We start from the raw sequence: 27,559 nt of genomic DNA, 5'->3' as shown, positions 1-27,559 counted from the left end.
GACGAAGTCAGAGTGAGAACAGCTTCGCACACCACTGTTCCCAGGGTGAGACCCTCAGAGGAGTTCTGTCCCACGGCCAAGATGCACAGGAATGAGAAGGATTGCAGAGCCAGGGCATGATCCCCCTGAACTTCACACCAAGAGTAGAAGGCAGTATGGGTACATGGGCCCATGAAATGTAGGTTGAGGGACTCAGCAGTGCACTTGAAGAGATGGCATGGGGCAACAGGGTGAGGGTGGCCAAGGTGGCCAGAAGCCTATATCCCCATGGCCCATCCGCCCCTGTCATCACAGTGCCTGAATATGAGGCTTTGGTGGCAGTGGGTGGGGTGGGGTGGGGTGGGGGTATGAGGTTTAAAAAATAAGTCTTCAGGGGATAGGCAGAGTAACTTCTTTTCATGCAAATGGTTATATTTGAATGTGGTTTAAAAAAAGGTGTATTTTAAACCCACTCTTTAATCTCTGCATGGAGGACAAGGTACAAAGAAGGAGGTAGTAGGCATAAATCTGCACTCTAACACTAGCGAAAGCTTGTCATGGTCACAGCACGGTGACCTATATGAGCGTAAAAATATTTTGACGGAATTACTCCCAATGACCAAAAGGTGGAAACACAGGCATCCAGCTACAGATGAACAGATACACAAAAGGTGGCATATCCATACAATGGAATATTATTCAGCCTTGTTGTGAACTGCATCTACATGTCCCCTCAAAATTCATATATATTGAAGCCCTAACCCCCAATGTGGTATATTAGCAGGCAGGGCCTTCAGGAGGTAATGAGGTCTAGATGAAGTCATGAGGATGGAGCCCCATGATGGTATTAGTGTCCTTGTGAGAAAGAGAGACTAGAGTTCATTTTCTCTAGTGAGTTCTGCTGTGAGAACACAGCAAGAAGTAGGCAGTCTGCAAGCCAGGAAGTGGGCCTTCACCAGGCACTGGCTCTGCCAACACCTTGATCATGGACTTCCCAGCCTCCAGAACAGTGATAAATAAATGTCTCTAGTTTACATCATCCAGTCTGTGGTATTTTGTTTCAGCAGCCCAAAGAGACCAAGACAAGCCTTAAAAAGGAAAGAAATTCTGACCTGCTACAACACAGAAGAACCTTGAAGCCATTACTCTTAAGCAAACTAAACCAGTCGCAAAAGGACAAGTATTATAGGATCCACCTGTATGACATACCTAGAGTTGTAAGATTCAGAAACAGAAGTAGTACAGTGGTTGCCAGAAGCTGGGGATGGGGGAGAAATGGGGAGTTCGTGTTTAATGGGTACAGGGGAAGATGAAAATGTTCTAGAGATAATGGTGGTGATATTTGCACAGCAGTGTGAATGGTAATGCCACTGAACTGTGCACTTCAAAAAGGTTAAAATGGTAAATTTCATGTTATATATGTTTTCACAATAAAAAAACAGCTAAGGTTAAATGTATTAACTGGGTGTTGGTAGCAGGATTTAAAAAAGCTCTTGGGGCGCCTGGGTGGCGCAGTCGGTTAAGCGTCCGACTTCAGCCAGGTCACGATCTCGTGGTCCGTGAGTTCGAGCCCCGCGTCAGGCTCTGGGCTGATGGCTCAGAGCCTGGAGCCTGTTTCCGATTCTGTGTCTCCCTCTCTCTCTGCCCCTCCCCCGTTCATGCTCTGTCTCTCTCTGTCCCAAAAATAAATAAACGTTGAAAAAAATAAATAAAATAAAACAGCTCTGTACTGTGAAAGGGATACTCATTGAAATATGGATACCTACTAAAATGAAGTAAGTTGAGGTACCCCTTCCCTTGCAGAAGCCACCTGGATGCAGGGGCTGATGGTTGCTAGTAGGCAGGTGCCTGTGGGGCCCAGTCAGGCAGCAGTGGGCCACAGACTGTTGACCATGTCTCAGATGCAGCCTCATGTGACAAGAAGCAAAGCCTTCAGCTCTGTCTGCAATTAAGAATAACATACTCTTATTCTCTGATTTGCCCCCCAGGTGGAAGTGACAAAAGAGGAGCTCCACCAGCCAAGGCTCCAGTACGTGGAGAGAAGGAAGAAGGCAATCTCCTAATTGGTACCATATACATCAGGTCAAATAGTTTTCTTTCTTTCCAGCAACACCAACCAAAAGTTCCACCCAACTAAGAGCCATGTGCAAGATAGTGTAAAAACAGTGAACATCTCTGAGGTCACCCATCTCCCTGTCTGATCCCCCATCCTAATAGTCCTGAACCTTAGATGAGCTTATTCCCCCTTACAAATACACAAAGAGGATCAAAGAGGTTAGACAGCATGTCACATCTCCCCATAGTGGCAGGTCTGGGGCTCAGGTTAGGCTAGCGTGCCTGGCTCCAAAGCAGCAGCAGTTGTCAGAGAACCTGGCCCACAGAGCAGAGCATCCAAGTGGTGTTTATCTGGAAAGAAGGAAAAGGACACTCAGCAATAGCATGGGATTTGAACTCACCCCACAATGGGTAAAATTAATAGTATACTTAATTATATGCTTACTTTATGCCAGTATAAAATTTTCCATGGCCTTTTATATCAGTATAACATCACAGTGGTCTCAGCAAACTTTCTGTAATAGTCCAGATAGTAAATGTTTTTAGTTTTGTGGGCCTTGTGGTCTCTGTGTTAACTGCTCAACTCAGCCATGTGCAAAAGCAACCAGAGACAACATGTAAATGAATGGAGGTGACTGTGTTCCAATACAATTTTATTTACAAAAACAGATGGGGGTCACAGGTGGCCCATGGGCCATAACTTGCCCACCCCTTATGTATGCAAACACAGGGATACGTTTCCATTTTATCAGCCATAACCAGGTATCTACCACTGGCCCAGCACCGGTTCACCAGTGTGAGCCTCACATGCCATGTGCTGGTTGCTTTCCTCCAGCATTTGGCTGGTGCCTCTTGTGGTCAGGCTGCAGGATATCTGTTGTACCTTTCTAACCAGGATTATCCCACCTGGGAAATCTAGCATCTTTATGAATTTTGTTCGGCTGTTACTGTGACTGTCATGGTTCTTGGAAAGATGACAGATAGCTTAGCAGACATCTCAGCAAGTTTGGTATTTCAGTCAACTCTGGATTGTGTGGACTCCTTCCTAAGAGCCAAGTGGGGGGTGAGAGCTGAGGGGGTGGGTTGGCACACTGATAAAGCCTGTAATTGGGATATGGTGGGTGACACAGTTACATTGTGGAAGTGTTACATGTTTGAGTAACTTGGAAGAGGATTGGAAATCAACAGTAACTCCAAATCAATCAACGTGTACTTAGGGAGTGATTTTTTTTAAGTTCTTATTTATTTATTTTGAAAGAGATGCAGACAGCACAAGTAGGGGAGGGGCAGAGGGAGAGGAAGAGAGAATCCTAAGCAGGCTCCACGCTGCTACCGCAGAGCCCAGTGTGAGGACTGTGAGATCATGAACTGAGCCAAAGAGTCGGACGCTCAACCAACTGAGCCACCCAGGAGCTCCAGGTGTTTGATTTTTTGTAAAGAATCTACTCTATCTTCTTTTCTTTTTTTTTTTTTTAAATTTTTTTTTCCCAACGTTTATTTATTTTTGGGACAGAGAGAGACAGAGCATGAACGGGGGAGGGGCAGAGAGAGAGGGAGACACAGAATCGGAAACAGGCTCCAGGCTCTGAGCCATCAGCCCAGAGCCTGACGCGGGGCTCGAACTCACGGACCGCGAGATCGTGACCTGACTGAAGTCGGACGCTTAACCGACTGCGCCACCCAGGCGCCCCTCTATCTTCTTTTCAACCAGCTGTCATTGGAGGTAACAGAACGTAAGGTCAGAAACACTTTAGTTCATAATGCCCCCCCTTCTCTCATAGGGTGCACTCAGAGGGATGAAACTTGGATTTGAGTTTTATTCAGTGTCCTACATGAAGAATGGAGCACTTATCCCAAACAGGCAAAAATGGCTTCTCTCCATTCTCTGTGTGTTCTCACTCACGTGCACTTTTGCCACTTACATCCCCACTTACAGCACTGTGGCTTCCCTCTTCTTTCTTGCAGATGGATGGTTTCTAGCCTGCTTCCAAACCCCACCTCGGCTGAGTGTTGGGCAGCCCTTCTACATGATCCTATGACTCTTGATATGGACGCAGTCCTGTCAGACTTTGTTCGGTCCACGGGGGCAGAACCTGGTCTGGCCAGAGACCTGCTGGAAGGTAAGCTAGCCTCCTCATTCCACGCCACTCTCTTGGCCCTAACTACCTTGCAACCTGGTGACAAAAGATAAGAAGATTTTTGTTGCCTGACAATGGTGGTACCTGGACTCTTAAAAAAAGGTAGGGGGGGGGATGAAATTATTTTTGTTATTCTTGGCTTTATTTTGAGTATGGAATAGATTACTCAATTCTACAGTAATAGTGCAAAAGGCATTATTAGTTAGGCTTTGCTTTGCATTAAAGCTTAAAGATATTGAGTCAATTTATCAGAAATCACTTTTTTTAAAGTAAATATATTCCATAGAGCAGAAATAATAGAACATTCAAGAAAACATTTTATTGGAGACCTGAGCATTTCTTTTTTAAAAAAACTTTGACATTTATTTATTATTGAGAGACAGAGAGACACAGAGCATGAGCAGGGGAAGGGGAGAGAGAGGGGAAGACACAGAATCTGAAGTAGGCTCCAGGCTCTGAGCTGTCAGCACAGAGCCCAACGCAGGGCTCAAACTCACAAACTGTGAGATCATGACCTGAGCCAAAGTTGGTTGCCTAACCAACAGAGCCACACAGGCGTCCTAAGACCTGAACATTTCTCATCTCTATCTTCACTGAGACAAAAGTACTTTAGGCCAAAGTTTTTGATGAAGAAAAACCACCTAGCAGCCAATAAAATAGGTGGTAATAATTCATACGCAAGAAGGCAGAATTCATCATCAAGCCATACATGTAGATATCATTTGTTACATGAAAAATGTGCAATTTCTGTCTCAGCCTCTAAAATGGATTTACTTTGTGTATTTTGAAAATCTTTGTGGGGTGTGTGTGTGTGTGTGTGTTTGGTGGGGTAAAAGGTGGGAAGAGCCTATTACAATTTCTCAGAACAAACAAATGCGTGAGAGAATTTTTAAATGATTACCCTTGGCTTCAAATGTATAAGCCACTGTTTATGGAATTAGCTAAGACTTGGTTAAGTATCATAAATCACTGTCATCCCTTAATTCACTTAGGAAACGATGTGGGTTACTCTACATTTGTGGGAATGGTGGAGGTTACCACTCAATCCTGGTGAAAATTAAAAGCCAGCTCTTCAAGGGTTCTGAGAAAATGGCAATAGGGAAGCAGCAACAGTGCAATTTTTAACTTTCCCTGAAGCTCCCAGAATGTCAGACAAACTCAGGGTTCAGAATAAAATATGCTTACTGAACATTTATGACATACATACATCAAAGTGTGATTTTCACCTCCCAGTAGTCACATCCTCTCCCTGCATTTCCGTTGCTCTGAAGTAAGCAGCAGTGCAAAGAGGCAGGTTCAGAATGAGGTTGGCAGCGAGAGCTGGGGCCAAATCCAGATCCAGCCACTTACTGCCTGTGACACGTAGGGCAGATTATTTTCTTCCCTTAACCTCAGTTTTTTCTGTATATTGAGCCTAACCCACCTTCCAGGGTGATTACACGCATTAGAAGCTGTGATGTCAAATGCTTAGTGGAGTGACCTGTGTGTAGCAGAGGCTCAAAAAACAGTTGAAGAAAAAAAACAAACAAATAAAAACAGTTGAAGAAGATCCCCTTTGTCATTGCAGCCTCGGTAACTGGCACTGACCTTGTGCTTAATATCTAGACAGCCTTAAATAGAAAATGAGAATTGTCAGCTTTTTTCTTCCTTAATTTTATCTTTTAAATGAAAATACTGAAAAATTGACCTTTTGGGGTGCAATTCTAAGAATTTTAACATATGCATGGATTTATTTTTTTTTAAGTTTATTTACTTTGAGAGAGAGACAGAAACAGACTGAGGGAGGGACAGAGAGAGAGGGAGAAAGAGAAACCCCAAGCAGGCTCTGCACTGTCAGTGCAGAGAACAATGCGGGGCCCAAACCCACAAAATGTAATATCATGACCTGAGCTGAAATCAAGAGTCAGAAACTTAACCAACTGAGCTACCCAGGTGCCCCAACATGCATAGATTTATGTTACTATTACCACTCTCAGACGAGAGAATCACCTCATTCCCCACCCCCAGTCTACCCTTCTGCTCTGTTTGATGGCCATGCCCTCTCCCACCCTATTCACTGGCAGCCACTGCTCTGTTTCCTGTCATGTTAGCTTTGTCTCTTTTAAGAGTGCCATAGAAATGGCGTCACATAAAACCTAATCTTTTGAAACTGGCTTCTGTTCACTCAGCATAATTATTTTGAGATTCATCCAAGTTGTGTGTGGAGTTTGTCCCTCTCTATTGCTAAGTGCTACCCATTCTAGAAATGAACCACAGTTTGCTTTCCAGTCACCTGTGCAAGGGCATTTCAGCTGCTTCCCATTTGGGGCAGTTATGACTAGAGTGCTATAAACATCTGAGAACCGGGGTTTTTGTGAACATAGTTGAAATTTTTCCAGGGTGAACACAGAGATGTGGGGTTTGCTGGTTCATATGGTAACTGTATGTTTAGATTTAAAAGAACTTGCCGAACTGTTTTCCAGAGTGCTGAACCATTTTGCATTTCCACCAGCAATGGTATTTCTTTTTTCATTATCATTATTTTCATGATTCTCATAGGTGTGTATGGATATTTCCTTATCACTTTAGTTTTCATTCCCCCACTGGCCAATGATGTTCAGTTTTTTGTTATTATTTTCTATCTGTATCTTCTCTTTGAAGTGTTCATTCAGTTCTTTGGCCTATTTCTAAATGGAGTTATTTGATTTCTTACAGTGGAATTTTGAGAGTTCTGTATATATTCCGTGAATATCATCCTTTGTCAGAGATGAGATTTGCAAATATTCTCCTCCAGTCTGTGCTTGAATTTTTATCCTCTTGCCAGTTTCCTTTGCAGAGTGAAAGTTTTTAATCTTGATGAAGTCCAATTTATTTTTTTCTTGCATAGGTGACATTTCAGGTGACATGTCTAAGAGCCTTTGCATGACAATAATGAAGATTTTCTCCTAGATGGTTTCTTAAAAGTTTTATACTTTATGGGCACCTGGGTGGCTCAGTCGGTTAAGAATCCGACTTTGGCTCAGGTCATCATCTCTCAGTCTATGGGTTCAAGCCCTGTGTCAGGCTCGGTGCTGACAGCTCAGAGCCTGGAGCCTGCTTCCCATTCCGTGTCTCCCTCTCTCTCTGCCCCTCCTCTGCTCGTGCTCTGTCTCTCTCCCTCTCTCTTTCTCTAAAAATAAATAAACATTTTTAAAAATTTATAAAAGTTTTATACTTTAGGTCTCCAACTCATTTTGAGTGGATTTTTGTATGACGTGAGATTTGGGCGAGAGTTCATTTGTATACATATGGAAGTCCATTTGTTTCAACACCATTTGTTGAAATGCTTATCCTTCCTCCTCTGTTGAATTGCCTTGGTACATTTGTCAAAAACCAACTAAATGTATCTGTGGGAAGCTATTTCTTGATGCTGATTGTGTTCCATTGATCAACATGTCTATTCTTCTGCCCGTACTTTGCCATCTTGATTAGTATAGCTTTGTGGTGAGTCTTAAAATCAGCATGATGCTTCCAATCTTATTTTTCTTTTTCAAAAGCATTTCAACTATTCTATTACCTTTGCCTTTCCATATAAATATGAGCATTAGCTTATGTCTGTTTATAAAATTTCCTGCTGGGATTTTGATTGGAATTATGTTAAATCTGTAAATCCTATGTTTTGCCTTACACTCTATGAAGTCAGCATAGCCATACTTTACATTTATGTAGGACTTCTTTGTTTTATTTCATCCACATTTTGTAATTTTTAGCCTATAAATCCTATATGTGTTTGCTAGATTTATATATAGGCCTTTTTTTGAAGTACTGTAAATGGTATTTTTTTTAATTTCAGTTTCTAATTGTTCATTGCTAGTATCAAAAAATATAACTGATTTTTGTGTGTTGCCCTTGTATCCTACAATCTTAGTAAATTCAATTATTTGTTCTAGGGTATATGTGTATGTGTACACCCTCATGCATGGGTGTGTGTGTGTGTGTGTGTGTGTGTGCATGCATGTGTATATTCCTTTGGATTTTCTACATAGGCAGTCATGTTATCTCTGAATAGGGGGAGTTTTATTTATTCCTTTCAAATATGTATGCCTTTTGTTTATTTTTCTTGAATTATTGCATTGGCTGGGACTTCCAGGAAAAGGTTGAATGGTAATGGTGAAAGAGAGCATCCTTGCCTTGTTCTTGATCTTAGGGGGGGGAGCAGTCCCCCATCAGTCTTTCATCATTATGTAAAATAGCTGTATGTTCTTGTAGATAGTTCTTCATAAGGTGGAGGAAAGTATTTTCTGTTCATAGGTTGCTGAGAGTTTTATCGTGAATACATGTTAACTTTTTCAAATGCATTTTCTACACAATTGATATGATCCAGTGTTTTTTCCTTCTTTAAACTGCTAATAAAATAGATTATACTGATTGCCTTCTAATACTAAACCAGGCTGTCAGCCATTATTTAAAGATTTTTCCTTTTTTTAATTTTTTTAAAATGTTTTATTTTTATTTTTGAGACAGAGAGAGACACAGCATGAATGGGGGAGGGTCAGAGAGAGAGGGAGACACAGAATCTGAAACAGGCTCCAGGCTCTGAGCTGTCAGCACAGAGCCTGATGCAGGGCTCGAACTCAGGAGCTGTGAGATCATGACCTGAGCCGAAGTCAGACGCCCAACCGACTGAGCCACCCAGGTGCCCCTATTTAAAGATTTTTCTAATCCACGTTTTTCTCTTCTCCTGAGACTCAGCTGATATGAGTCTTAGAATTTACTACCATTCTCAATTCACTGCAGTTCTATTCACTTTCTTTCTCAATCTTACATCTATTGTTCCAATTAGATTATTTCTGTTGCTCTGTTTATATATTTACTATTTCCTTTGTCATCTCTATTCTGTTATTGAACCCATCCAATGAATTATTTTATTTGGGTTGTTGAAACTTTTTTTATTTCTTTTTTTAATGTTTATTTATTTATTTTTGAGAGAGAGAGAGAGAGAGAGAGCGAGTGCAGGGGAGGGACAGAGAGAGAGAAGGAGACACAGAATCCGAAGCAGGTTCCAGGCTCTGAGCTGTCAGCACAGAGCCTGATGCAGGGCCCAAACTCATGCAACTGTCAGATCATGACCTGAGCTGAAGTCAGACACTTAACCGACTGAGCCACCCAGATGCCCCCCAATTTTTTTTATTTCTAACATTTCCACTTGATTCTTCTTTATATCTTCCATTTATTTGCTGAGACTCTGTATTTTTTCTCCTGTTGTAAAACATGTACAATAACTGCTCTGTAGTCTTTGTCAAATAATTCCAATAACAATTTCATTTCAGTATTGCTATTGAGATGTCTCTGGTTTTTGTTTTGTTTTGTTTTGTTTTTGTATATGAGTAAATTTGGATTGACATTATGAAGATTATGTTTTGAGACTGTGGCTGTTGTTTAAACTTATGGTACATGTTATTTTTGTTTTAGAAGATAATTGCCCCAGTTGAGTTCAGATCAGAAGTTCCAGGTTCCCCAAGACTTCGGTGAATTGCAACTCCAAGGTCAACTTTAGTTGACCAGTGGCCAGTCTGCATCCTAGGCAGGAGTCTGTCCCATATTTCACTACTCAAAGACTCTGGAATCTATTTATAGTCAGATCCATACATGTACAGTTCAGGGTTAAACCCAAGCATTCAGGAACAACTTTAAGGGGTTGTTTTCCCAAATTCCTGCCTCATTGTAATCTCTTCAATAGTTCTGGATCCCTGGGACTCTACTCTTCCAGTCTTCTAGCAAGCTGGAGCTTTGTTTACCCCCACATTTCTACACACTTGATTCAACTGTGCTTATATCTGAGCTAAGCAATAAGAATCCAGAAAGAGAAGAAAGCTGTGGGGTTCACTTCTGGGGACCGAAACTCATGTGATTAAAAAGGATTTCTCTGCCTCCCTGGGTTTTTTTCCTGCCATCCTCCATTGCTGCCACAAAATTGCTTGAGGTCTGTAGCACTAGAGAACTGAGAAATTTTTTTAAAAAGATAAATTAAGGGTTTCTACACACTCTGTGAACATTAGAGATCCCTTTTATGTTTTGGGGGCCAGAGCTAGATGGCCTTGCCTGGAGCTAATGCCCATTTCTGAGTTTGAGGCTGCAGTGGGTTCTTACGGGGGAGACTTCACCTCACCACCAGTTCTGGAGTACTTTGAGCTATTGCTTCTTCCTCAGTCTGCCAGCTCTCACATATACCTCTGAGTCCCCAGCCACTGCTCCTTGCAGTCTGTCCTGGTGTCCTGCTGGTCTCAGCAGGAGAAATGGGGTTCCATGTCCTTCCTACGGCTCACCCAGGATGGAACCTGTCTGCTGTCTTTACCATTGGGAAGACTATGGTTACATATGTATGTTGGATTCTTTCAGAGTTGTTTGGGTCAAGATTTTTCCCAAAGCTAGTGTTTCAAAGAATAAAATATTTTCCTTGTGATCTTTTGAAGGGTAAAACCTCACAGTGATAGCAGAAGCTGAGTGAAAAGTTCCATGGGCCCTCTCTGTACTATTTTTTAAACTTCTTGTGAGTGTTTTTAATTAATTTATTTCAAAATTAAAAAGTTTAAAACACACATACAGTGATTAGAATCACAATAGAGCAGAGGACAGCCAGTGAGAAGAAAGAATAGCATAGGTTGATCAAGTCCCTGGCAACAAAAAAGACAGGAGAGGGACAGCAGAATACAGAGAGAGAAGGACAGAGAATGCACCCTGATCTGCCTCCAGGTGAAAGTGCATCCATATCTGGCTGTCTGGTTCCTACATAGTCACCTTTTGAGCATTGGCAAACTGGTCCTTCTGAAATAAGTTCAGGTTGAATGATTCCGTTTCCCCAAATCCTTTGATATCCCCTATTACCTATAGAATAAACTCCCCCACATGGAACTCAATTCCTTTCAGCCTTTTCCCTATTCCATCCCTTCTGTCTCATCTCTGGTGCAGTTTTTCACCACCCTTTTCCCCAGAAACACCATCCACCTCTGTGCTTCAGCTTCAGCTCAGTTCCTGTGCTCCTGTGCTGCCCACTCGCTCTATACACACTCTGGCTCACTGTTGAGATTCTGCTTCTCTTCCAAGTTGGTGTATGAGTGCCATGACATCAGAAACCAAAGCACGTTTTGCTCACTGTGTTCCCCTAACACCCAGTACCTGCCAGTCCCCCAGGACGATCTGGCTGCTGGGCATATAGCAATGAGCATCCAGACAAAAATCGTCATACTCATGAAGACAGACAGTAAGTAGCATAAATAAGTTATATAGTATTTTAGTGGTTAGTGCCATGGAGAAAACTATATCAAGAGGAGGAGGTAGGGAGTGTAGATGTAGGTACAATTTTTAATTAGGGTTGTCAGAGAAGGCATCACAAATAAAAAATGGGATCTGAGCAAAGACTTTGGCATAAGAGAATAACCATGTGGCTATCTGGAGGAAGAAATTTCTAGGAAGAGTTGGAATTAATTGGGCATTCCTTGCCAGTCCTCAAACCTTTGTAGATTTCTATTGCAACACTTATTTGGTTTTGTCTTATTTTATAATTAATCACATACTTATTTTCTCATTAGATTAAAAGTTCTTAAAATCAAAGACAATAACACTGACAATGTAGTTAGCATTTACATTTCATTGTTATATGCCAGACACAAGGCTCTTTAAATGTGATGTCTCATTTAATCCACACAATGAATTAGAAAAAGATTTCTAATTTTATACTCAAGAAAACTGAAGCCAAGAAAACTTCCTGAAATTATACATCCAGAACACAGCACAACCAGCATTTGAACCCAATTGTATCACTCAATGCCAGGTTCTTTCTGCAAAGCCGGGTCACCTATCATTCATCTTCATGCCCACTGTCCTTCTAGTACTTTGTATTGTTATGTGCACTCAAAAGAGTTTAACTAATCACTGAAGGGTGTTTTAGTAAGGGTTTTATGATGTAGCTAATTAGCTTTTCAAATAAAATACTACTTTAATAGACCACAAAAACTATTTAAAAAATAGAACTAATAGCTAACTAATCAGGTGCCAAACACTGTCTGGCCACTTTAAATATCTTAAAAGCTAGTTAAAAAGATTTTTGAGTGAGAAGTCAAACACATGAGTTTATGAAGTGTCAGTTCCCTTCTTAAAGACAAAGCAACTTTCACACTTTTATAATAACTGTGAATTTTAGGCCTTGCAGCTCTACTCAGGTATTCTTTCAGTGTACCCAGGCCTCACTTCTGTTGCTACCCATAGAAAAAACTCCTCAAACAGCCAAGTTGCATTTAGGAAGAATATTAACTGGAAATTAACACCTTACATGTCCCTAGTATAATCTTTCAGAATCCTTGTGGAAATTGCAAAGTTAAGGAAAATAATGGCAACTAAGTTGAATTGTATTCTCCAAAATATATATATGGAAGTTGTCCACATATTTTAAGATGCATGTACATTTACCAATTGAGTTGATAATTTGAGAACTAAAGTACTTAGAGTTGTTTACGGATAAATATAACCCTCTTTTGCAATCCTGGGCCCATTAGATTTGAAGAATATATGGTCTGGAATTTTGCATGTGGCTTGCTTGCTTGGTCCAGCTTGCAGAGACAGGTAGCTCCAAAAGCTTACCAGTCATATTGACAGGCTATTCCATTCACACTTACATTTGGCCTTTGAAAATTTTCCCACAGTTGGGGACATCAGCTTCTGACTTGAATAATTACAATAATGCCCCAAAGAGTGCACCCAAAAATGGGGGAGGGGATGGAGGCAACTGAGAGAAGAATGCATTTAGTAAAATTTCACATTAGCCCATCAGTGGGTCATGGGATCCATCCACAACAAACCCACATGGTTGCCTGTAGAGCATTCAACAGAGTGGGTGAGATGAAATCAGAAGTGGTAGATCAGAGGCCAGAGGAGCCAAAGGGGCCTCTACCTGGAGACTGTCCAATTGCCATCACTGACCCAGGACTTAAACACACGGGAAACTGAGGTAGGCTCCAGAATGGTCACTCTTTTAGTTAAAATGAGAAATAAAAATGTTTCAAGGCCAGATATCCCAGGTATATGTAACCAGAGCATTCTTTCTCTGAAGTCAAGCTAAATCTGAAGTCCACTCTTGAGCACATGCTATCTGATTTACCAGAATTCACTGCTGTAACTTTTTCAGGTTTGCGTGACTAGAGAGCTTGAGGGGGATCAGCCTTGGGAGGAATGAAAAAGTGGGCCTCGTGACTGTAAATCCTAAGCAGAAGTTAGAGAAGAAGGTCTGATGGGCTCATACCAGTGAGTCTAGAAATGCTGTCATGAAAACACTTGCTGCTCTCCCTACTGTCCTGTTCCACTGGGGACAGCTCTACCATTGGACTAGACATATTTGAAATAATATAGCCAAAAATAAAAAATCCTGTTCAGGATCAGACTTCCAAGATGCCTCCTCTGGCTTGGCCCATTTAGGAAGACACATTCTCTCTTTAGATAGGTGGGTGGATTTAAATACTCTTGAAAACAAACAGATCAATTGCAACCATGTGTGTGGAGTTTCGTTTTGGCATGCTAATCAGTTAAATAGATCTTATTTCTCCCATTTCCTTTCCCCTAGGGTAGATTGTAACCCCAAGTACCACCATCGGCCTATTTTATTGGCTTCACTCAAGAGGCTATTTCATCTCAGCTACTTGAAATTAAATGTTTGCCCTCTGGAAAGCCAACCACATCCCTGGTAGTCTTTCTTAATGGATGTCTCCACATAGTCTTTCCCATGCCTCTACCTTTCTGCATTCTTCCACCTTGCCTCTCTGATAAGCATATTCCTACAGGGTCTTCAGCCCAGTGCAGTCAGTAATGTGCACTAAAATTAGTTGTGTTGAAGAGGGGAGGGTCAAAATAACAACATCCTCTGATAGAAGATCCTCTAATATTGTGGCTCAGCATTAGAATCAAATAAGATAAAAAGTATCTGTGCAAACCAAAATCAATTAAATTTTTTTTTGATTAGGCAAGAAAGGGGAGGCTGCTACATATTAAGAACTCCCACTTAAGCATAAAAAAGGATGTGGTCAGTCTGCAATCACGTATTCAGGGCCTCTGATCTGGATGTTGGAGAACAAGGGGCCCTGCCCTCAAGTACTAAAGAACCCCTGCTATCACAGTCAGGTATCTGGCCAAAATGAGGGGTCTGAGAGGAGAACCCAGGCATGCTTAGGGTGGTCTAAGATGATACCGAAGGTTGCTGAGGCTCACAGGTGGAACTGGAATTTTCGACGCGGAAAGTGTGTGTGTGTGTGTGTGTGTGTATGCATGTAAGGCTGGAATGTTGTATATTCCAGTCAGAAGGAACAGCATTTGCAAACATATGGAAGCATAGAAATGAGAAACAGAAGGAGCTTAGTACTGCTGTGTCACAGACTATAACTGAAGGGGGAAATGGCAAGAGATAATAAGATGAGGCTGCATGGGTGAACACATCTCAAAGGGCCTGGTGTTCAGTGCAGACAAGTTACCTTTTAAGCAGTGAGAAGCATTGAAGAAAAGCAGGGAGGTCACAGGAAACATTATGAGACTAGAGTGCAAAATAGGTTGTATCCCATTTCTGAATCCTAATTGTTTGCAGTGTCTGCCTGAAATAGGGTGCCTACCAAAAAGCATGAGCATGAGGGTCAGAGGGAAAGGGGATCATTAATTAGCCACATTCCTTATGGTAGCAACTGGTGACATTAGTGTTCATGTCTCTAAACCAGTAAGGAGATTTCTACCACCTTCCAGGCAAGAGAAAATGGGCAAATGGCATAAAATGCCATCTGTGCCTGAACACTTGGGTGAGTGAGTCATGGGATCAGCCTCCAAGTGAGCTGGTTCCTTCAAACTCTGCCATGGTCAAGCACGCTGTAGGGAATCAGTCTCATAGACTGCCTCTGGTTGCCTCTGAGACATGGATCAAGAACAGGATTGGGGTGGCCATTTCTCATTATTAAAAGCCCACTTAATCAGCTGTGCTGTACTGTTTCAAAAGCTGAGGGGTGGTCTGCACACTGATTGGGATGTTTGCTCCTCAGTCATTCATTCACTTACTCAAAACTAGTTTTCTGGTTCCCTCTAGGCACCCACACCTCAGAAGAGGGCTGTGAACATAAAGAGTAGTCCCCACTCTCAAGTACCACATACTCTTCTTGTAAACAGTCAACCAAAGCATAGTGAGAGTCATGTTTTAATAGAAGCATCTTACTATTTAGCAGTACCTGCAATCATTTCTTTAATAAGTATTTATTAAGCATTGCCATGTGCGAGGTACTAGACAAGGCAGAGAGAGAAAAAGAAAGGAGTGGAAGAGAATCCCAAGCAGGCTCCGCACTGTCAGCACAGAGCCTGATGCGGGGCTTGATCTCAAGACCATGAGATCATGACCTGAGTCAAAACCGAGAGTCTGATGCTCAACTGACTGAGCCACCCAGGCACCTCCTAGTTGTAATTTTTGATGAAACTCTATACTATTTACCACAGTTGCTGGACCAATTTACATTTCACCAACAGTGCACAAGGATTCCCTTTTCTCCACATCTTCACCAACACTTTTTATCTCTGGTCTTGTTGATGATAGCCTTACTCACAGGTGTGAGGTAATACCTCATTGTAGTTTTGATTTGTATTTCCTTGATGATCAGTGATTTTGAAAACCTTTTCATGTACCTGTTAGCCATTTGCATGACATCTTTGGAAATCAGATGTTTTGGTTTAGTTTGATTAGGTTGGATTCGGTTTGGTTTTTGGGTTTTGTGTTTTGGTTTGGTTTTGCTTTTTCTTTGTTTTGTTTTGCTATTGAGTTGCAAGAGTTCTTTATATTTTTTTTTTTTTAGATATTAAATCTTTATCAGATACATGATTTACAAATATATTCTCCTACTCCTTAGGTTGTCTTTTCATTTTGTTGATTGTTTCTTTTGCTGGGCAGAAGCTTTTTAGTTTTATGTAGTCCCACTTATTAATTTTTACTTATGTTGCTTTACTTTTGGTGCCAAAAAAAATTGTGTCAAGGCCAGTGTCAAGGAACTTTTTCCCTATCTTTCCTTCTAGCATTTTTTGTGGTTTCAAGTCTTTGACTTACATGAAATTAAATTTGTAAGTGTTATAAGATAGGGGTCCAATACTATTCTTCTGCATGTAGTTATCCAGTTTTCCCAACACCATTTATTGAAGAGACTATCCTTTCCTCATTGAGTATTCTTGGCTTCTTTGTCTAATAATAGTTGTGAGGCTTTATTTCTGGGCTCTCAATACTTTTCCATTGATCTGTGTGTCTACTTTTATGTCAGTACCATGTTGTTTTGATTACTATAGCTTTGTAATATGGTTTGAAATCAGGAAATGTGATGCATCCAGCTGTGTTCTTTCTTGGGATTGCTTTGGCTCTTTAGGGTCTTCCATGGTTCCATACAAATGTTAGAATTTTTTTTATATTTTTATAAAAGTATGCCATTGGAATTTGATAGGGATTTCATTGAATCTATAGATGGCTTTGGGTAAATTATTCCCACCCATGAACATAGGGTATCTTTCCATTTATTTGTGTCTTCTTCAATTTCTTTCATCAAAGTCTTATAGTTTTCAGTGTACAGATCTTTCATCTCCTTGGTTAAATTTATTCCTAAGTAATTTATTGTTTTTGATGCTATTGTAAATGGGATTTTCAGGTATTTCATTATTAGTGTATAGAAACACGATTTATTTTTATATATTGATTTTGTATCCTACAACTTTTCTGAAATTTTTGATTAGTTCTAACAATCTTTTGGTGGTATCTTGGATTTTTTATATATATGATCATATCATCTGCAAGTAATGATACCTTTTCCTCTAAGATTCAGATACCTTTTATTCCTTTTTCTTGCATAATTATTTTAAGACTTCCAGCACTTTGCTGAATAGAAGTGGTGAGAATGGACAACCTTGCCTTGTTTCTGATCTTAGGAGAGTTTTTAACCTTTACTGTTGTGTATAATATTAGCAATGGGGTGTGTCATATATGACCTTTATTATGTTGAGATATGTTCTTTCTATACACAATTTCTTGGAAGTTTTTACCATGAGAGGATGTTATATTTTGTAAGTGTTTTTCTGCCTCTATTGAGTTTATCATATGATTTTATCTTTCATGCTATTAATGCAATATATGACATTTATTGATTTGCATATGTTGAGCAGTCTTTGCATCTCAGAGATAAATCCCATATCATGTTGTATGATCCTTTTAATGAACTGTTGAATTTAGTTTACTAATACTTTGTTGAAAATTGTTGCATCTCTATTTGTCAGAAATGTTGACCTGTAGTTTTCTTGCAGTGTCCTTATCTGAATTTTATATCAAAGTAATTCTGGTCTCATAAAGTGAGGTTGGGAGTGTTTCCTCTTCAAATTTTTGGAAGTTTTCAAAAGATTGGTGTTAATTTTTCTTTAAATGTCTGATAGAATTCACAGGTGAAGCAATCTGGTCCTGGGCTTTTCTCTGTTGCAAAATTCTTGATTACTGACCAATCCCCTTATTCATTATTGATCTGTTCAGATTTTCTATTTCATCATAATTTAGTCTTGGCAGGTTTTATGTCTCTAGCAATTCATCCACTTTTTTTATATGTTACCCAATTTGTTGGCATATAACTAATGATATGATCTCATATGATTCTTTGTATTTCTGTGGTATCAATCAGTTGCAATGTCTTCTCTTTCATATCTGATACTATTTATTTGAGTTCTCCTGTTTTTTTTTTCTTGGTAACTCCAACTAGCGTTTTGTCAGTTTTGTTTATCTTTTCCAAAAAAACCAGCTTTTAGTTTCATTGTTCTTTGTATCATTTTTTTAATGTCTATTTTATTTATTTCTACTCTGATTTTTATTTTCTTCCTTCTATTAACTTGGACTTAGTTTGTTCTCCTTTTTCTTGTTCCTTAGATTATAAGGCTAGGTTGTTTATTTCAAATCTATTTTTTATTAATGTAGGCATTTATCACTATAAAGTTCCTGTTAAGACTTTCTGTTTCATCCCGTTGGTTCTGATATGGTGTATATCCATTTCCATTTGTTTCAAGATTCTTTATTTCCCTTATGTTTCTTCTTTAACCCAGTGGCTGTTGAGGAGTGTGCTGCTTGATTTCCAGATATTTATGAATTTTCCAGCTTCTCTTCTGTTGTTGATTTCTAGTTTTATATCACTGTCATCACAAAAGATAATTTGTATTATTTTAATCTTCTTAAATTTATCAACATTTGTTTTGTGACCCATCATATGACCTATCCTAGAGAATGTTCATATGAGCTTGAGTAGAATGTGTATTCTGCTGCTATTGGATGGGATATTCTGTGTATGATTGCTACATCAACTGGATCTAAAATACGATTCATGTCCAACATTCTTTGTTGATTTTCTGTCTAGATGACCTACCCATTTTTGAAAGTGGGCTATTGAAGTCCCTACTTCAATATTGAATTACCACATTGTTGTTTTTGCTCCCTTCTAATCTCTTAGTATATGTTTAATATATTCAGAGACTCCAATGCTGGGTGCATATGTGTTAACTACTGTTATATCTTCTTGATTAATTGACTTCCTTACCATTATATAATGACCACCTTTGTCTCTTGTTGCCTTTTTGGCTTAAAGTCTATTTTTACTGATGCACATTTAGCTACCCCTATTCTCTTCTGGTTTCCACTTACATGGAATATATTTTTCTATACCTTAACTTATAGTCTATGTGTGTCCCTGCATCTAAAGAGATCTCTTATAGGCAGCTTATAGTTGGGTATTGATTTTTATCCATCCAACCACTCTGTGCCTTTTGATTGGAGAAGTTAATCCATTTACACTTAGAATAATTATTGATAGGTAAGGACTTGCTAATGCCATCTTATTATTCTCTGGCTCTTTTGTAGCTTCCTTTTTCCTTTCTTCCTCTTTTGTTGCCTTCCTTTGCAGATTGATATTATGTAGTGATAAGCTTTGATTACCTTATTTTTATGTTTTATGAATTTATTGTAGTTTTTTGATTTCTAGTTTTGGTTGCCACAAGGCTTACATAAAACACATTTGTTAACAGTTTATTTTATGCTCATAACAACTTAACCTTAATCATATAAAAGTCTACCCTTTTACTTCTGTTTTTTGTGTTTTTGATATCATGATGTCTCTTCTTATACTGTGGATTCATTAGAAAATTATTGTAGCTATAGTTATTTTAATACTCCTGTCATTTAACCTTTATACTTGAGTTTAAGTAGTTACCACTCTGCCTTATTACAGCATTAGAGTATTCTGAATCTGACTCTAAGCCTACTTTGTCCAGTGTGTTGCATGTTTTCATATGTTTTCATGTTACTTATTAGAATCCTTTTATTTCAGCTTGAAGAACTTCTTTCAGCATTTCTGGTAAGACATATCTTTTGGTGATGAACCCCCTTGTCTTTTGTTTTTTGGAAAAGTCTTTATCTCTCCATTTCTGAAAGGTAACTTTACCAGGTAAAGTATTCTTGGTTGGGAGTTTTGTCTTTCAGCACTCTGAGTATATCATCCCACTCTTTTCTAGCTTGTGTGGTTTCTGCTGATTCCATTGATGTCCATTTGGGGGTTACAAACTTGTAAGTTATAAACTTTTTTTTCTCTTGCTTCTTTTAAAATTCTTCTTCTTCAATCTTTGATGGTTTTATTATAACGTCTTGGAGAGAATCTTTTTTAAGTTGATTTTGTTTGGAGACCTATGAGCTTCATAAATTGGCTATCTAAATCTCTCTAGATTTAGAAAATTTCCAGCCATTATTTGTTTAAATAATTTTCTTCCCCCTTCTCCCTCTGTTATGCTTCTGAGACTTCAATCATTTACAAATTGTTTTCTTTATGTTATCCCATAGATCATGTAGGCTTTCTTCACCATGTATATTCTTTCTTCCTTTGTTCTCCTCTGACTGAATTATTCCAAAAATTTTGTCATATCTTACAGATTCTTCTGCTTGATTCATCTACTATTGACACTTCATATTGAATTTTTCATTTCATTCATTGTATTCTTCAGCTCTAGGATTTCTATTTGATTCTTTCTTATGATTTCTATCTTTTTATTAAACTTTCCTTTTTTTTTGTATATTGTTTCCCTGATTTTTTTTAATTGTCTTTATGTTTGTCTTGTACTTTCTGAGTTTCCTTAAAACAGTTGTTTTGCATTCTTGTCAGATAATTGCAAGATCTCCATGTCTTTGAGGTTGGTTACTAGAAGATTATTGTGATCCTTTAGTGGTGTAGTATGTCCTTGATTTTTCATTTTCCTTGAAGTTTTGCATTACTGTCATCACATTTGAAGTAGCAGTCACCTCGTCCAGTCTTTACTAACTGCCTTGAGGAAGAAAAACCTTTCCTGAGCCTTGCTAAGTATTCTGAGGCTTTTTCAGGCCTTCTATGGATACAGGTGCTCCATGCTTCCTGCTCCCTCTTGTGGCAGAATTCTTAGGCTTGTATGACTTCTTTTGATCCTGCCATGCTGACAGTCTCCTTTCTGCTTTCCCAGAGTGCTAAAGCTCAAATTTTGGTTTCCAAACTGGTCTCCTCCTGGCCTGCAGATTGGAGCCAACTTTCTGTGTGCTCACTAGCCATCTGCCAAAGCTCACTTTCACCAGTGCTGGGGGTGCCCACTGGCCCGGTGGGGTATCCATGGGCAAGCTGTTTCCAGTGGCTCCTGGGCAGACTTCTAGATGGAGTCTATGATGCAATTAGTGGGACCCACATCTTTTTAATGCCCCTCAAAAATCCTGTCTGCCACTCTCCCAGCCTCTTCCCACCATCCAGTCATGCAGCCCATGACTCAATAATCTGGATCAGGTAAGAGAGAAATTAGCCTCTTTGGCAGCATCCCATATAGCTGGAGAAGCTGGTGCTTACCCACATATTCTGGCTCTCCCCCATGAGAGAAATCATGGTCCAAGGTTTTTCTTGGCACTAAGCTGTACTGCCATGGGGAAGGGATGATGCAGGTAAAGTCAAACCGTTCCTCTAATCTTCTCCAATGTGGCCAAATTCATATATTTTTTTCTTGCTCCAATGTTGTGCTGGAACTTCTCCTCTAGAAACCAGGATTTCCACAAAGCTTTCTCATCCATGGGTGACTGTCTAAAACAGTGTTTTCCATGGGCTCCCAAACTGTAGCCAAGAGGGGCTAGAAAGGTTTATGGTCAAGGTCCACATCTGGGACTGAAGTCTGCATGCCTATTACCCAACACTTGGATAGGTGAGACTTCTGAGTCTCTTGGTGTACGGTGCTAGATCCCACAGCTGTCACACAAGCACTTTTGCCCATGCATGAATGGCAAATTATTGTTGGGGCATGGAGTGGACAGAAATGCAGGATGTCTTATTCCACCATAATGCTAACATCATGTCTATTTAGTACTTAATTTGAATTAAAATTACTAATATGAATAAAATACATTTTATTTTAAAAATAGATATTTCCTAGACCTGTTCACTGCAGTCTTACAATCAACTAAGTAGCAGTGAGCAACCTAGTGTACAAATTGTGGCTGCCATTTATCATTTCTCATAAAAGGAGTCAGGCATCCTTGGATAAAAATCTAATTCCAGTTCTGGGCAGGATGTCATCTAAGCCTGGAACGTTGTAACCAGAAAGTAGAGACGCTGTCCTATGTGACCTGGTCTCATCAAAAAGACAGGAGCCACCTTGGAAAAGCTCCCATGGCCAGAGGTATAACTGAAGCATGAGTGACCATGTGTATAATAATCGTATGGTTTTAAACACATCAAATATGTTTGCATACATGAATTTGTAATGATACTGAAAAACAACTCATTGATAATTTTTGGAAAATGCTAGGGAATCAACTCATTATTTTGAAACACTGGATAATAATAAAGGAAAATAGCATTAGTCCTGCCCTTCTTACACCACTTAGTATCACTGTGTAACTAAATAGTTAATAAGGGAAAGGTTCTCTTTATAAAAGTATCTGAGCTTAAAAACAAGGGCTAAGGGGCGCCTGGGTGGTGCAGTCGGTTAAGCGTCCGACTTCAGCCACGTGAATTCGAACCCCGCGTCAAGCTCTGAGCTGATGGCTCAGAGCCTGGAGCCTGTTTCCGATTCTGTGTCTCCCTCTCTCTCTGCCCCTCCCCCGTTCATGCTCTGTCTCTCTCTGTCCCAAAAATAAATAAACGTTGAAAAAAAAAAAAGAAGGGCTGATAGAATTATAATGTCACTATTTTGTAATCTCTATTGAAACTAGACAGGGATTATCAATAGCTGACAATACCACAAAGAGAAATTATCAGCCATTATGTGCCTCTTAACAGCAGTACCAATACCACTTAGGAAAGTCCTGCTAAAAGTGGATCAAACCTGAATTTGATCAAACCTCTATTTGATCATGCAAATACAAAGGACAGAAGAACTTGTTCTATGCAAACACAAGTATGCAATACATAAATCTGGGCTGTAGGTTTCTTCAACAAATAAATTCCAAGGAAAATAAGGGAGGGGGAGGTAATTTCACAGATCAGGATTGGTTTCCTTTTTCTGTAAATTGCTGTATAATACATGTTTTAGGTTTTTTTGAGCCAGACATTTTATTCAGCTCCACTGTTGGAGCATGAAAGCAACCACAGACAGTAGGTACAACTGTATTCTAATAAAACTATTTACAAGAGCAGGCATCCAGCCCATGGGCCATAGTTTGCTAACTCTTGCTATAAATTTTAAAAGGCTTAAAGGACAGGTGCCTGGATGGCTCAGTCAGTTGAGTGGCCAACTCTTGATTTCAGCTCCGGTCATGATTCCAGGGTCATGGGGTCAAGCCCCGCATCAGGCTCTGCACTGAGCATGAAGCCTACTTGGGATTCTCTCTCTCTCTCTCTCTCTCTCTCTCTCTTCCTCTGCCCCCTCCCCTGTTTGCTCTCTCTCTAAAAAAATTAAATTAAAAAAAAGGCTTAAAGGACATATCAACCATTTGCAATGTATGCACATTACTTAAATGTCAATTCAAGCAAACTATAAAAAAAAAGAAAAATGATGGGACAATATGGGAAACTTTAACACTTACTGGATATTTGATGATATTAAGTGAATTATTGTTAGTTTCAGGGAGGTTAAGCATATTTTCTTATGCTAAGAAAAATATACACAGTGAAATATTGATGGATGAAATATCAAGGTGATATTTGGGAGGTGGGGGAATGTGTGGGACTAGAAATGAAATAAGATTAGCCATGAATTGATTATTCATTAAAACTGGGTGATGCATGTAAATGATCCATTGTAATCTTCTGGATATGTAAGAAGCCTTCTAGAATAGAATGTTTTAAAACAGAAAGCACCAGGAAACATCTGCTTCCAGACCAGATGGAGTATCAGGAAGTAGCTTTACCCTCATGCTGGAAAAAAGAATAAAGGACAACATATATGAAACAAAACACTGAACATTGAACAGTGAGGGACAGTGATCTCCAAAAGATGAGAAACAAACAAGGTTGGTCCTATGACTGCCCCCCTGATTGCTTTGAGAGTGTTTCCAGGATGTGGTGTTGGAAGGAGAAACCCACACAGAGCTTAGAAGACCCCCCAATACAGGGAGACAGAGCTGAGGGTCTGGGGAGTGAAGGAGGATAGAGTTTGAGGTTAGAGTACAAGAAAGGAGAGTGCTGCACAGTGAGACCTCTAGCAATTTTTAGAGGGTTCGCCTCTGCTGCTCAGTTCATGTGTGTGAGAAAACTACATGCAGCTGGGAAGAGAGCCACCTAGAAGGATTAGAGGAGACCATGCCCACTGCTGACACAGGGCCAACAAAAGTGCCTGTATCCACCAGCCAAACTGGAAAAGCTCTGAGTATAACATCTAGAAGGGTCTTGCCTAAGTAATAGGGAAAAATTAGCCTAGGAATAAAAACAGCTCTAGTCACACCTAATAAACCTTAAAAGCAAGACCCATAAGGATCAAATTGTTTCTAAGAAGTGTAACTACATTCCAGAACAAAGCTCAGTGGTAGTCATAGGATAGGAATATAAACTTGTCCAGCACCAAACACTATAAAATTCACAGTGTCTGGCAACCAATCAAAAGTTGCCAGGAATACAAAGAAGCAAGAAAGTATGGCCCATAATGAGGAGACATTATTTGAGTCAAAACCAACCTGGACCTGACGGAGATGTTAGAATTATCAGACAGACATTAAAAGTTACTATAACTGTATTCTATATGTTCAAAACTTTAAGTAAGGACACAGAAGATATTTTTAAAGGCCCAAATAAAACCTCTAGAAACAAAAACTTCAACATCTAAAAAGAAAAATAACTCAATAGGTTTAACAGCAAATTGAATATCAGAGAAAAAGAAAGACTTATGAACATAAAGACAGAGCAATAGAGATTATCCAAAACGAAACAGAGAAAATAGGCTTAAAGAAACTTAGAAAGCATCAGTGAGCTGTGTGAAAAGTGTTGTCAGCCTAAAATATGTGTAATTGTAGTACCTGAGAGACTAGTGTTGGGGTGGGAGGGTGGGGAGGGGGGAGGACAGGAAGAAATATTTGAAGAAACAAGCAGTACTTTGGTGGAAATTTATATCACTAACCACCACCATTAGAAAAGAAGAAAGGCCTTGAATCAATGACCTCAATTTCCACATTAAAAGCTGGAAAAAGAAGAGCTAATTATACCCAAAGTAAGTAAAAGTTAAATAATAAATACCAGAAGTTAATGAAATAGAGCACAAGAAAACAATAAACTTAATGAAGCCAGGCAGATTTTCTGAGATAAATAAAATTGATAAACCTTTAGCCAAATAATTAGGGGAAAAAAGAAGATGCAAATTAATATAAAGAATGAGAGAAATGACCTCAGTACAGGTTATTCAAGTACTAAAAGAATTATAAGGGACTATTATAGACAAGTCTATGCCAGTAATTACAACTTACATGAAAATTGGCAAATTCCTTAAAAGTTGCAAACTACCAAAGCTAATGAAAGAAAAAATAAATCACACAGCTATCTCTGTATCTATTAAAGAAATTTATATTATAAAAAAAGCCTTCCCACAAAGAAAATGCAGGTATAGATTGCTTTGCTGGTAAATTCTACTACGCATATAAAAAAAGAGATTGTACCAATTCTACATGAACTCTTCAGAAAATTGAAGAGGAGATATACTTTCCAATTCATTCTATGAGGCCAGCATTATCCTAATACAAAACCAAAGACTACAGGCAGATAGTCCTCATTAAGATCAACTTGAAAATGCTAAACAAAATTTTAGCAATTTGAATTCTGAAATATATAAAAAAGATAAAACATTATGACCAAATGGGTTATATTCCATGGATGCAAAACTAGTTAAACATTAAAAAATCAATCTATGTAATTTACCATATTAACAAGCCAAAACCCAGAAACCATCTGACCATCTTGATACGTTCAGAGTCTTTGACGAAATCCAACATGCATTCCTAATAAAAACTCTAAGAAAATTAGGAATAGAAGGGTACTTCCTAACTTTGATACAGAGCATTTATAAAAAACAAACAAACAAACAAAACAGAGAACGTGCAGCTACCATGATAGTTACTAGTGAAATAATGCTTTCCCCTAATGTCAAGACAAGGATGCCTACTTTCACCATTATTATTCAGCATTTCTCTGGGGATCTAGCTGGTGTAGGCAAGCAAGAAAATATTATCAAAGAGCACCTAAATTGAAAAGGAAGAGTAAACTGTCTTTATTGACAGAAGACGTAATGACATATATATAAGATCCAGTGACATTTACGAAAAGTTATTGGAACTAATAAGCGAGCTCATCAGTGTTGTAATATACAGGATATAGAAGTCAGTTATTTCTGTATATCTTCAATGAATGATTGAAAATTGAAATTCAAAACAACTTTCCATAGCATTGAAAAATATGAAATACTTAGGGATAAATATGAAAAAGGTATGTAAGGCCTATACACTGAAGCTACAGACAATTGCTTAGAGAAATTAAAGATGAAAATAAAAGGGGGGATGTAGCATGTCCCTGGGACAGAAGACTCAATATTGTTGAGATGTCAGTTCATTCCAAATTGATTTTTATATTTTTTAAGTTTTTATTTAAATTCCAATTAGTTAGCATATAGTGTTATGTTAGTTTCAGGTGTACAGTATAGTGATTCAACAATCACAAGTTGCTAGTTGCTCATCACAAGTGCACTCCTTAATCCCCCTCACCTATTTAACCCATCCTCCTTTCCACCTCCTCTATAGTAACCATCAGTTTGTTTTCTATAATTAAGAACCTGTTATTTGATTTGTCTCTCTTTTTCTTTTTTCCACTTTGCTTGTTTGTTTTGTTTCTTATATTCCACATATGAGTGAAATCATATGGCATTTGTCTTTCTCTGACTGATTTCTTTCACTTAGCATTATACTCTCTAGCTTCATCCATGTTGTTTCAAATGACAAGATTTCATTATTTTTATAGCTGAATAATATTCCACTATATTATATAACTATAACATGGTATTATATATAGAAAACCCAAAGGACTCCACCAAAAACTACTAGAACTGATAAATGAATTCAGTAAAGTCACAGGATACAGAATCAATTGTACAGAAATCTGTTGCATTTCTATAAACCAATAATGAAGCAGCAGAAAGAGAAATTACCTTGATTCCAAAACCAGACAAATACCCTCACTGAAATGGAGAATTATAGGCCAATATCCCTGATGAACTTGGATTCAAAAATTCTCAGTAAAATACTAGCAAATTGAGTCCAGCAGTACATTAAAAGAATGATTCACCACTATCAAGTGGGATTTAATCCTGGGTTGCAGGGGTAGTTCAATACCCACCAATCAATCAATGTGATACACCACATTAATAAAAGAAAGGATACAAACCATATGATCCCCTCAATAGATGTAGAAAAAGCATTTGACAAAATATAGCATCCATTCTGGATAAAAACCCTCAAGAAAGTAGGGATAGAAGGAAGGCACCTCAACATCATAAAGGCCATATATGAAAGACCCACAACTAATATCATGCTCAAAGGGGAAAAACTGAGAGCTTTTCCTCTGTGGTCAGGAACAAAACAGGGATGCCCATTACTACTTAACATTGTATAGAAAGTCTTAGCCTCAACAAGACAACTAAAAGAAATAAAAGCTATCCAAATTTGCAAGGAAGAGATCACACTTTCACTGTTCACAGATGACATGATAGTCTATATAGAAAATGCAAAATATTTCACCAAAAAGTTGCTATAATTAATACATGAATTCAGCAAAATCACAGGATATAAAATCAATGTGCAGATATCTGTTCCATTTCTATACCCCAATAATGAAGCAGCAGAAAAATAAACCAAGGAATTGATCCCACTTAGAATTCCACCAAAA

At 38.9% G+C, this 27,559-nt stretch overlaps 1 protein-coding gene across 2 annotated transcripts in view; it reads left to right on the top strand.

Annotated features, from left to right (window-relative positions):
- The window catches only part of OTUD7A (OTU deubiquitinase 7A), a 370,683-nt gene that overhangs the window by 214,340 nt on the left and 128,784 nt on the right, over positions 1–27,559 (top strand). For both annotated transcript variants that reach the window (XM_045448891.1, XM_045448890.1), the window contains 2 exons: positions 1,968–2,061; positions 4,000–4,154. In XM_045448891.1, the coding sequence (XP_045304847.1) occupies positions 4,004–4,154 (151 nt within the window). In that variant the 5' untranslated portion in view covers positions 1,968–2,061; positions 4,000–4,003. The remainder of the gene's footprint in view (positions 1–1,967; positions 2,062–3,999; positions 4,155–27,559) is intronic.

The sequence above is a fragment of the Leopardus geoffroyi genome, chromosome B3, assembly GCF_018350155.1.
Source record: "Leopardus geoffroyi isolate Oge1 chromosome B3, O.geoffroyi_Oge1_pat1.0, whole genome shotgun sequence".
In the NCBI taxonomy this organism is placed as follows: Eukaryota; Metazoa; Chordata; class Mammalia; order Carnivora; family Felidae; genus Leopardus; species Leopardus geoffroyi.
Note: the sequence above shows the minus strand (reverse complement) of the source record. Positions and strands in the feature narration are given on the sequence as shown.